At 43.6% G+C, this 12,600-nt stretch overlaps 1 protein-coding gene across 10 annotated transcripts in view; it reads right to left on the bottom strand.

The window, feature by feature from the left end:
• Positions 1 to 6,607: 6,607 nt before the first annotated feature.
• Positions 6,608 to 12,600, bottom strand: part of RTN1 (reticulon 1) — a 138,533-nt gene continuing 132,540 nt past the window's right edge. For 3 of the 10 annotated variants that reach the window (XR_015951077.1, XR_015951079.1, XR_015951083.1), the window contains 4 exons: positions 10,216 to 10,274; positions 8,144 to 8,217; positions 6,890 to 6,919; positions 6,608 to 6,775 (listed from right to left, as the gene is read on the bottom strand). Coding sequence is in view for 3 of the 10 variants with exons in the window: in XM_035104128.3 (XP_034960019.3) it covers positions 8,175 to 8,217; positions 10,216 to 10,274 (102 nt within the window). In the remaining 7 variants the exon portion in view is untranslated. Of the gene's footprint in view, positions 8,218 to 10,215; positions 10,275 to 12,600 lie in introns of all 10 variants that reach the window. The other 7 variants (XM_035104128.3, XM_060271192.2, XM_035104140.3 and 4 more) reach the window with 3 other exon arrangements.

The raw sequence follows: 12,600 nt of genomic DNA, 5'->3' as shown, positions 1-12,600 counted from the left end.
CCTACGCGCGCCTGCCTGCCTGCCTGGGAGCAAGAAGCATGGAACCCGGTGGGGTTTACCGTTTACCTCCGAGGAGGCCTGCGGGGAGCAGGCGCTTCAAATGCTCTGCTCGTGCTTTAAAAACAACGAACAGAACCTCTCTCCCTATTTTTGTTTGTTGCTTTCATTGATTTTATTTAAAGGGGGTGCTTTTAAAATACATTATTATTATTATTATTATTATTAACCCCGTCCATGTGGCTGGGTTTCCCCAGCCACTCTGGGCAGCTCCCAACAGATTATTAAAAACATGATAAATCATTAAGCATTAAAAACTTCCCCAAACAGCGTGTGCACTTGCATGTACGATAATGCGCCAACCTTCCCCTCCCTGTTTAATGATCACGTCTAACTAATCATTACATCCTAAGTACAATGAATTGATCATTAGTAGCCTCCCCCCCCCCAAGGTGCTACACCCAATATGCCAGCAAGTTTGGAAAACTCAGCAATGGCCAGAGGATTGGAGAAGATCAGTCTACATCCCAATTCCAAAGAAGGGCAGTGCCAAAGAATGCTCCAACTACCGCACAATTGCGCTCATTTCACACGCTAGCAAGGTTATGCTCAAAATTCTACAAGGCAGGCTTAGGCAGTATGTGGACCGAGAACTCCCAGAAGTGCAAGCTGGATTTCGAAAGGGCAGAGGAACCAGAGACCAAATTGCAAACATGCACTGGATTATGGAGAAAGCTAGAGAGTTCCAGAAAAACGTCTACTTCTGCTTCATTGACTATGCAAAAGCCTTTGACTGTGTCGACCACAGCAAACTATGGCAAGTTCTTAAAGAAATGGGAGTGCCTGATCACCTCATCTGTCTCCTGAGAAATCTCTATGTGGGACAAGAAGCTACAGTTAGAACTGGATATGGAACAACTGAGTGGTTCAAAATTGGGAAAGGAGTACGACAAGGTTGTATATTGTCTCCCTGCTTATTTAACTTATATGCAGAATTCATCATGCGAAAGGCTGGACTAGATGAATCCCAAGCCGGAATTAAGATTGCCGGAAGAAATATCAACAACCTCAGATATGCAGATGACACAACCTTGATGGCAGAAAGTGGGGAGGAATTAAAGAACCTTTTAATGAGGGTGAAAGAGGAGAGCGCAAAATATCGTCTGAAGCTCAACATCAAAAAAACCAAGATCATGGCCACCAGTCCCATCACCTCCTGGCAAATAGAAGGGGAAGAAATGGAGGCAGTGAGAGATTTTACTTTCTTGGGCTCCTTGATCACTGCAGATGGTGACAGCAGTCACGAAATTAAAAGACGCCTGCTTCTTGGGAGAAAAGCAATGACAAACCTAGACAGCATCTTAAAAAGCAGAGACATCACCTTGCCGACAAAGGTCCGTATAGTTAAAGCTATGGTTTTCCCAGTAGTGATGTATGGAAGTGAGAGCTGGACCATAAAGAAGGCTGATCGCCAAAGAATTGATGCTTTTGAATTATGGTGCTGGAGGAGACTCTTGAGAGTCCCATGGACTGCTAGAAGATCAAACCTATCCATTCTTAAGGAAATCAGCCCTGAGTGCTCCCTGGAGGGACAGATCGTGAAGCTGAGGCTCCAATACTTTGGCCACCTCATGAGAAGAGAAGAATCCTTGGAAAAGACCCTGATGTTGGGAAAGATTGAGGGCACTAGGAGAAGGGGACGACAGAGGACAAGATGGTTGGACAGTGTTCTCGAAGCTACGAACATGAGTTTGACCAAACTGCGGGAGGCAGTGGAAGACAGGAGTGCCTGGCGTGCTATGGTCCATGGGGTCACGAAGAGTCGGACACGACTAAACGACTAAACAACAACAAGCCTCCCCCCCCCCACCTTTCAGTTCACATGACGACTGACGTAGAAGGGGAAAGAACATATATATTTTTAAATTATTTGTTTGTTTCATAAAATGTACTGTAAAATGTACCGCCAGATTGTAAAAAAGGGAAAAAAGAGAGAAAGAAAAACAACAGCCCTCAAAGTGGTTTGTTTAAGAGCGATATGAAAAGGTCCTAAAACTACGCATGGTGTTTACAGGTGAAACTCGGAAAATTAGAATATCGCCGAAAAGTGCATTTATTTCAGTAATGCAACTTTTTATTTTTTTATTTTTACAAATGCTTTCTTTTGGAAATTCCACAGTAATAAAACAAATAGTTACAATAATACAAAAATAAACATCGCTAGTACATTTCATTAATTACATTCCATTTATAATTGACCCACCTAATGACAAATAATTACAATTACAACAAATAAAGGCTTGACATATCTTGCTTTGCATGTCATGCATCTATCTCATATATTGGTTTCACCTTTTAAGTTGCATTACTGAAATAAATGCACTTTTCAACGATATTCTAATTTTCCGAGTTTCACCTGTGTCACCTATGCAGGGCAAACTATTTGATTTAAAAATAACACTTGTGGTTTAGCCTACAGACTCTTCTGGCCCCAAGACAACACTCCTCTCCACAATGTTTTCCTTGCAAAATGTGCCCCCCCCCCAACAGAGTTTATATATTATATGTTTCTTTTAAAATATATTTTTTTATTAAAGATTTTCTTGAATTACAAAAATACATACAGTGTAACAGAATGCATTATAAGCTGGTGCATGGTGTTCTGTGTACAAATGCGAAAATATGTAGCATCCGAGCTGCTAGCCTCTTGAATTATGCCCAAGAACCATGAGGATGAGAGAAAAATGAAAATTGAAATATGTGTAAACTTTCCGTGATGTAGTTCTCCCTCGGAGACTCGAGTTTCATTGCAGGTATATATATTCTGCAGCGTCTACTTAACGGTGGAGTTATTCTGCTTTTTGAATTGTTCTGCAGTGCCAAGGCTACCACATTATTGCTATCTGGAGGGACTATACCACAACAAAAGTGGGGCAACCTCCCCCGCCCCCCCCCAAAAAAGTCCAATTGTGGTTTGAAAAGTTACAGGGTTCAGAAAAGAAGTTACAGGATATTCACTGAAACAGCAAGACCACCCTAAAACTTCTGCAGGTGGAAATAGTATTGAAAGCAGGATTGCAAATGGCTACCCTAAATGTCATGTGCACAAATCCTCGTGAACAGACAATATAAAGAATGGAGAAGTCAGTAGAGCAGGCACCCCCAAACTTTGGCCCTCCAGATTTTTTGGACTACAATTCCCATCTCCCTGACCACTGGTCCTGTTAGCTAGGGATCATGGGAGTTGTAGGCCAAAACATCTGGAGGGCCGCAGTTTGGGGGTGCCTGCAGTAGAGGGACATTTCTGGTTGATTATAACCATAACAGTTCAAGAGTGAGTTCTTCGTGTGCAGTGCAAATCCAGCTTCATAAATTGCCTTATAGATTTACATCCCAGAAAGTCAAATGCTGGATCAGTCGTCAGCTTTACTCCTCTCCTTATGTGCTAGCTGGGATATCTGCCTTTTCATTTTTTTAAAGCAGCATGTATACAGTTACTGTATACCAGTGATGGCGAACCTATGACACGCGTGTCAGACGTGACACGCAGAGACCTCACTGCTGGCACATGCCCCATCGGCCCATTCACGCTGTTGTTGTTGTTCCCCCCCCCCATTTGTTCTCCCGCTCCTCCTACAGCTTGTCTCTGCTAGAGCTTGTCTCCGCTGTTAAAACCCGGATCCTTTTTTGTTGTTGTTGTTGCTGGTAGCCAGAGATTGGTTTTTTAAACCCTTTCTGTGCTGTTTTTTTTCTGGTGCTTTGGCAGACTATGATTGGGTGTAACAGCGTTTATTTTTTAACCCGTTCTGTGCTGGGTTTTTTGGCGCTTTGGCAGACTATGTCAGTGCTGCATGTTAGTTCCAGTGAAGGTATTATTTGTCATTTATTTCTGTTCTCTTTCCCCCCCAAAAAAGTGCAGCAGCTTTGGGGCATCCCACCCAAAAAAGCAAAGCAACTTTTGCACTCCCCCCCAAAAAAAACCCAAAACTTTGATCAGCAGCTCCCCCCAAAAAACTTAACAACTCTGGGCACTTTGTGATAAAAAAGGGGGGTTTGGTTTGGTTTGGTTAAATAATTAGTTTTTGGTTTATTAAATACAGTTATATATTACAATTATACATTTTTGTTATTTAAACTATAAATATCGTGAAATTGTGGTTTTTTTTCCTCGAAGTGACACACCACCCGAGTTATGCTTGGTTTTTTGGCGAATTTTGACACACCAATCTCAAAAGGTTGCCCATCACTGCTGTATACAGTACTCCCATCCTCCTTGACCTATCACAAAAGATCTTTTTTTTATATAGTTACAGAATTGTTTCACAGATTGGAAGAGATAGGTATATTGCTGGCATCATTAGCTAGTTGCTAATAAACACTGCTCCCAAACACATCCCCATCCCCTGCTTCTTGATGTAAATTAGCCATCTGGAAAACTTGCAGTATGTGTTTTGTAGAGCTCATCCTGGGGCAGAAAAGAAAGATGTTTGGATGTGACACCGCACATGCATTCATATCCACATATAAAGCACACGGCTTCCCTCAAAGAATTCTGAAGATTGTAATATGTTAAGGGCGCTGGGAATTGCAACCATTTTCAAACCACTATTGTCCCCGTCCTAAAAAAAAAACTTATATGTATCTTCAGCATTGAACACATCTGGAGATGGAGAAACTAGGCAGCCAAGCCAAGTATGGAGTGCATCACCAGTGAGCCATGCAGAGAATATACATTTCCCTCTTCTTAGCGGGCCCAGGAGTTCAAGATACCAAAATTGCTCCCTACACTTTCCGTCGGAGCGAGATCCTTACCAAAAACACTACAAACCATTCAGAAACAAACGCTCCTAAATGTGGGGAAAGCTTTAATCTGGGTGAGATCGTTGTTCAGAATGCATACAGAGGAGGAAGTAGGTAGATCAGGCATAGGCAAACTCGGCCCTCCATATGTTTTTCACCTACAACTCCCATGATCTCTAGCTAGCAGGACCAATGGTCAGGGAAGATGGGGAATTGTAGTCCCAAAACATCTGGAGGGCTGAGTTTGCCTATGCCTGAGGTTCAGTCTGCTGGCAAAGCTCTAGGGATAAATCAGGCCATGTTTGGCATTGGATTTGATACAGGGGAGGAGCCATATAAATGTTCCACTGTGAGAAGAGCCTCAACAAGTGTAATATTTCCCTCAGAATCTCCTGGTTCCTTCTGCTCCATTTCCAGTCTTCCCTGTACTTAAAAGAACCATAAGTTGCCACTTCATTGCAGCCAAAAACCTCCAGAACTATTTGGCTTTTAAGGCATGCAGAATGTACAATGTTTCCAGGGAATTTAAAGGTAGTGACTGCAGGTACGATCCTGCAGTCCAAGATCATTTTGAATCTTGGGGATTACCGGTAGAAGCAAAAGCATAGTGAGTTCCTGGGACTCTGGGAGCCTGCACTGATTCTGCCTTGAGTACCGTCAAAGACTGCATTTGCACGTAACACTAAACCATGGTTTAGTGCCACAAAAATGAGCCTCCATGAGCAAGCCCTCAGCTTGTGCAATGCCTTCTCCTTGTGCGCAGGACTTCAGCAGAGTTCAGTTTGATTTTAAATAATCTTGGCACAGTGTTACGTATTAGTCAGGTGTAGCAGTGGTCAGCTGCTAAACAAGTCAACTGTAAACCATGGTTTAACTAACCACTGCTTGTTTTAAACCAGGATCCCTGGTTCTACTTCATGCTGCGATTATTTGAAAAGCAGAATTAAACATGGCAGAAGCCTGTGTCTTGACCACATAGGAGGGGGAGAAATGGAGCACAGGAGCCAGAGGTTTCGCTCAAGCTCATAGAGGCTCATCTCTGGAGCACTAAACCATAGTTTTAGCAATTCATGGAAACCAGGTCATGAATTTATGGTAGAATTTATGGTAGCTGCTGGCACTGTTTATAGTTTCCCTACCACTGCTTCCTATATAACAGAAAGCTGATTTTTCTGAAAGATATTATCCAGTTCCAGTGCTGCCAAGATGAACTTACAACCTGTTGAGGCTATTGAAGAGCCATTTCTCGGAGAGAACCTAAGCAGTGATGTGAAGTGTGAAGTGGAAGGCATTGCTGCAGAGTCATATTATTATGAGGACCTTTTGCTACATACGCAGTACATAGCTGCCAAGTACCCCGTTTTCCCCGGGAAACCCCCGTTTTTACTTACCTTTTCCCAGTGGTCCCCCGTATCACTTCATCTCCCGTTTTTCTCCGTTATTTTCTCCTGCCGGCGGCCATTTTTTCTGATTTGCCCTTCTATGGGCACCAAAAATGGCTTCAAAAGTCGCATCTATGCATGACGTGACTTGCGGTGTCGGCGCGGCCATTTTTGGTGCCCATAGAGGGGCGGGGCGACACCGGAAGTTGCGGCGCCGCACTTCCGGTCATGCGTAGAAGCTACTTTTGAAGCCGGCGGCGGCCATTTTTGGTGCCCATAGAAGGGCAAAGCGACACCGGAAGTTACGTCGACGCAACTTCCGGTGTCACACGGCTGCTGGTCCCGGATTCTGCAGTCCGGGACTTGGAAGGTAAGACGCAGTATGAAACTATGATGATAGCTGAGATTAAAATGGCAAAGAGGACCTCTTTTTTTAACATTTAGTAACATTTATTTCTGCATTCGGTATCAAGTACATAAGTGCAAATATTCAGAGTCCATAATTAAGTCCTACAGAGAACGTCATACAAATTTGTGATACATGTTACAAGCTGGAAGTCTTCAGTTCCCATACATGTTGATCAGCCTGTTGATCCCTTAAGAACAAAAAAAAAAAAGGACTGGGTGGGTTGGTTTTGCTTGATTCTTTTTTCTTTCCCCCCTCCCTTTTTTTAGAGAGTTATACAAAACGGCTTAAACCATATCATTACCGGTTTCTCTTTCGTTTTTCATTACTTGTGCTGGAAAAAAAACAACAACACTTAAGGACGTCTGTCTACGATTCTAGATAGTTAGTAAAGATAAACCCAACCAGCAAACCCAGTGGACATAGAAGCAAAACCGCATCAGTGCACTAAGCAGGAAAGCCCTAGCGACATGTAACATTAAAAGTTATCGAAGCAATGCCAATAGGAGGAGGAGGAAGAAGAAGTAGTAGTAAGAGAAGCACTAGGAAATAAAAAATAGAAAGTTCAATAGTATTTTTAGGCTCTCACCATCATGCACTTGAGAAGCAACACAATAACCACACTTAGAACACTTTTTCTCTTTACTATACTTTAGTGCTTGACACACGTGATTGCAAATAGTCTAAGAGAGTACAGAAACAGCGGGAGAGGAGAAAAAACAGCTGCTCCGTTGTTTCACATCTCTGAGATCATGGTGTTTGAAAGAGAGAGGGGTGAAGGCAGATGTACTGTATCATGTTGAGAGCGGAGGAGACCTCCGGCGGCCACCTCGGCTGCATCCAGTCCAAACGTCCCTTTCCTTTCCAGGGTCGAGCTCTGGGTTCCACCCCCCAAAAAATGACCCTGAATTGTTTAAATTTTATTGACATGGATGCTATATTTATGTTGTATTTTTACGCTGTTTTTTAAGTCGCTTTTAATTAATGTTTCATATTTGCTGTTAGCCCGGTTTTCAAATCAGGAAGGGTGGGGTATAAAAAGAAAATATTATTATTATTATGGGGGGAAAGAGTTCTGCAATTCTGAAGCAGGAGCTGGCTGTGCGCAGTGCCGATTGGCTGGCTCCCTATGATGTCACCTAGACACTCGTCCCTCCCCATCCCCGGAGTACTTCTGCACTTAAAAAAAAAAGAAATTAAGAAGGCAATAAAAAACCCCCAAAGTGCCTGAAAATTGAAGTGAAGTTCTCGTTTTTATTTTTAAAAAAGAAAAAGCTGGACAGCCAACCTGAAGCAAGAGGGGCTGGGGGAGGAGAGTCAGAAAGCCGGTTGAACCAGTGTTCAATTCACTCTTGTGTGTGCCTGCCATTTTAATTGTGATGAAGCCAGAAGGAAATTAGGCTCACACTGCAGCTGAGGGACACTCTGTAAGCAATCTTTCTATTTTACGTCTGCCTTCACCCAGAGAGAGAGAGAAAGAGAGAGAGAGACGAACAATAAATTATAAGTAAAAAGTAAGAACAGAGCTGTTTTCATCCCAGACCCCCTCATCATTCACGCCTGTAGGTGAGGAATTCTTGCTGCTGTTTCTACTCAGCCTTCCTCTTTGCGCCTGGGATTTTTGCTTGAATCCTGGAGATGAAAAGGGGAGATTAAAAAGAGAGAATTAAACACTGATTCAGACAAGCCGCTCCAGGGCGTGTTTCATTTTCTCTGCTAGACAGCGCTCATATGGTACAGCTCCGTTCACTTAGAAACATTTTCAGCTAGGCTGCGCTCACTGCATGAAAAGAGACAGTGTTTTTTTGTATCTTCCTTTCTATTTAACCTAATTTGTACACCGATTAATTGCAGGAACCTCTCAGTGGTTTGCGTAAAACATAAAGGGCGCTTTAAAATTATTAATAAAAGTCGGAAGTTAAAAAGAAGTTGACTGAAAATATTTAAATACAAATAAAACCAGCAGTTAAAATACACCCCCCCTCTCCCCCTACACACACAAATGTGCGTGTCGACTTTGCATACTTCGGTAGGCTTGCTTAAACAAAAACACTATTACCAGGTGCCAAAAATAGGACAGTGGTTTGCCTGATTAAATCTCTTAAAGTCCCTCACCGCATGCCCAGTGAGAAGCTCCGCAGAGATTTGGAGAGACCAGATCAGGGCATGAAAAAGCTAAGCGAGTGTGTTTGGCTAGGACTGGAATTCACATTAATCACATGAAGAGGGGTCTGATTCTGCCTTTTAAAAACCCCGACAGGCCCATTTCAGAAAAGCTGCCTTGATATGCAGGGAAGGGGACTCAAGGTAGGATTTGCAATGCAGAATCATAGAGGGGAGGAACCTTTCCCCCCCCATAGCTGATATAAATAAATTGGTATTGTTAATATTATTTCGATTTCTCACCCTGCCCTTCATCGTAAGGTCCCAGGGCAGGTTACAACAACATAAAGAAAGGTAATATTAAAATCAGTTCAAACAATTCACACCAGAAGAATTGGGGTTTGTATTTGTGTGAGAGGTGTCAAAGACCAGGGTAAAGAGGTATGTCTTCAGAATACAGTGGTGCCTCGCTAGACGGATTTAATTTGTTCCACGGGTCTTTTCTTATAACGAAAAATTCGTCTAGCGAATCCCATAGGAATGCATTGTGTTTTTTTGCCCATAGGAACGCATTAATTGAATTTCAATGCATTCCTATGGGAAACCGCGATTCGCTAGACGAATTTTTCATGAAACGAATTTGTCTAACGAGGCAACCTCCGCTCGAAAAATCCTTTCGTTAAGCGGAAATTTCGTTAAGCAGGGCATTCGTTAAGCGAGGCACCACTGTACTGCAAAAGCTGTACAATGAAGGTGCCAGACAGACCCCAGCAGGGCGGGAATTCCACAGTTTAGGGGCTGGCCTAGCAAATCCCATCTCTCTGGCTGCCTCCCCCAAAATGTCCAAGGGCAGTGTAACTAACTATAGGGCTCTCTCTGCTGATCTGAACCCTCCACAAGGTCTGTGGGGAAGAAGGCGGTCTCTTGCAATACGAGAATCTTCCCTAACAATAGAAAGGGAGAGGATCAGCTAAGATTAATCCTTTGTAAGATTCTGCCACCTGAAAAATACGTAACTGTGAGGAGTAAAATTGGAGAGGCGAGCTGCAGGCTGTTTGGACACACACACACACACCCCAGGGAAGGTTTGACCCTTCTGCCCATAGCTGCCAAGTTCCGGCCTGAGAAATAAGGGACTGGACCGGAAATAGCAGACCGGAAGTAGTGCTGCCGCCATTTTGGAACTGGGCGGAGCATGCTCAGAAGCGACTTTTGATGCTGCTCTGCCCTGTTCCAAAATGGCCACCGCACTAGAAGTCGCGCTGCAGCCATTTTGGAACTGGGCAAAGCAGCATCTAAAGTCACTTCTGAGCATGCTCCACCCAGTTCCCAAATGGCCGTCGCGCCAGAATAAACTGGGGGAAAACAAAAAAAAAATCCGATTTTTCAGCTGGGAACAGCTGGAAAAACGGGGGTTTCCCGCGGAATACGGGAGACTTGGCAGCTATGCTTCTGCCCTGAACCATCCCTACTGTATAGTTGTAAGTAACTTGACCCTCTAGGAAAACATTGGGTTAGGTGACTCACTTCGCCACGACAGTATTTATGTGGGTCCTCAGAAGCCCCAAGTATTGGTCAATCTGTGCCTGAAAAGAGAGGAGGATGGGGAAAGAAATCAGTGAGGCATCAACATGGAAGAATCACAGAAGAGTTGGAAGGGACCCTGAGGATCATCTAGTCCAACCCCCTGCAATGCAGGAATCTTTCGCCCAACGTGGGACTCGAATCCATGACCCTGGGATTAAGAGAATAATCTATACATTTGACAGAGGTAGTTCTTCAGAGCTGATGAAGCTAAATCATCATCATTTCATTATTTATACCCCGCCCATCTGGCTGGGTTTCCCCAGCCACTCTGGGCGGCTTACAGCTCTCAACAAACACGCACTTTGGTCATAATCCCCGAGTGAAAAAATTCTTCCATACTTTATAGTCATATTGCCCATTTGCCCACAGTCCATTTTGTAATAATTTGTGTGCAATTGGGGACAAAATAATTAGTTAAAAAAATAAGGGGAACCGGTGGGGGGAGGGGAAACTCCCCCACTGCCAAGAATAACTTCTCCCTGAGACCTATAGATTGCATTAGGAAAAACAGAGCCAAGTGTGCTAAGTGGCTCTCAAGGTGGTGGGATGCAATGGGGCCAGGACAGAGGAGGGCAGGATCTGGTGTTGGAATACTGCAACAAAACTTGTTTAAGCCGTTTTCCCAAGCTTGGGGAGTGAGGCATTTGGGCTCCGCTTCAGACAGCAAAATGTCTTTGGCCTTTGTAGATTGTGCAAAATAAATAAATATATAATCTTTTTCTTTCTTTTTTTAAAAGAAAGAAACCCACACCAAATGGCTAGCGGCCAGCACTTTCTCCAAACTCACCAGTGCATCTCATCGCTTCCCTATCTTTGCAAAACAGATTTTTTGTTTTGTAAAAAAAAAAAGATCTAGAAAAGCCCCAAGTGTGTATTCAAAATAAAGAATACGGACTGAGAAGTAAAGAGAAATTATCTGTCTATTTATTTATCTGTCTGTCTGTCTGTCTGTCTATCATCATCTCTCTATTTCTCTATCTTTCTATCTGCACAATGGATTCGGAGAGCTGCCTGCAACAATCCTTAGTTTGAGGCCACTTTGCACATGACAGCCACCATATGGCGACCCTTCTGAATCACTCCACCGAGTGGGTGTTGCTTCATGGGGAGCTATTCATGTCCAGCATGCAAACCATGCAGTTGAACTTTTCTCCATCCCGCCCACCACAAAGTACTGGAAAAGGAAAATAGGCGAGGGAGAGAACAAAACTACCTGAACCCCGAGAGTGAGCTCCAGCACGCAAACAGCTTCCACACATGAATAGCTGCGACATGGAAGGATTCACTGGATTGGCTTTCACCTGGTGGCCCCTGACATGTACACCGCCCCATGGCTTCTCTTTGATCAAACCTTCAGCGATCTACAGAACGGGCCTGATGGCTGCTCAGGCCCCCAACCTTCTGCCACAGCCCTGCTGCATATAGCTCCACCAGCAGAGTTGATTAGGATTGCACCCTAAAATGGCAACCCAGGGCTGGATCAAGACCTTTAGAGGCCCTAAGCCAGGCATAGGAAAACTTGGCCCTCCAGATGTTTTGGGACTACAACTCCCATCATCCCTAGCTAACAGGACCAGTGCTCAGGGATGATGGGAGTTGTAGTCCCAAAACATCTGGAGGGCTGAGTTTGCCTAAGCCTGCCCTAAGAACTTAAAAGATTTCCATAGGATCATAGAATTGTAGAGTCGGAAGGGATTCTGGGAATCTTCTAGTCCAACCATACGCAGCTGTCCCAAACAGGGATCGAACCTGCAACCTTGGCGTTATCAGTACCATGCTCTAACCAACTGAGCTATCCGTGTTTTGGTGTCCCCATATAGATCTAATTCAAAATATAAACAATAATATGCTGTAAAATAACTTTTTATTCTTCGCAATGAAACGAAACCTACAGTAAGATGGGAGGTAATGGTTTTTTTTCCGTATTCTTCTACTTTATTCTTTATTGCTACGAACAAGTTAATTACTAGCTTACAGCTGAATCTTGTGCTTTCGTGCTTTAATTAATATACAGTGGTGCCTCGACTTACGAATTTAATCCGTTCCGAAGGCACCTTCGTAAGTCGAAAAATTCGTAAGTCGAAGCAGCCCCATCTAAAAATTTGCAAGCTGAAAAATCCCTATCTAAAACCGCCGCGGTTTTCCCCCGGATGTTGAGACATTCGTAAGCACGCAGCCATTACCCCCATCCGTAAGTCGAAAAATTCGGTTGTCGAGTCGTTCGTAAGTCGAGGTACCACTGTAGATACAATTTTGTCTCAGAATTTGTAAACTGAAAAGTTACAGGTAGGTAGCCGTGTTGGTCTGCCGCAGTTGAAACAAAAT

This window comes from Zootoca vivipara, chromosome 1 (assembly GCF_965207765.1).
Source record: "Zootoca vivipara chromosome 1, rZooViv2.hap1.1, whole genome shotgun sequence".
Taxonomy (NCBI): domain Eukaryota; kingdom Metazoa; phylum Chordata; class Lepidosauria; order Squamata; family Lacertidae; genus Zootoca; species Zootoca vivipara.
The sequence above is the reverse complement of the archived record's forward strand: the minus strand, read 5'-3'. Positions and strand labels throughout refer to the sequence as shown.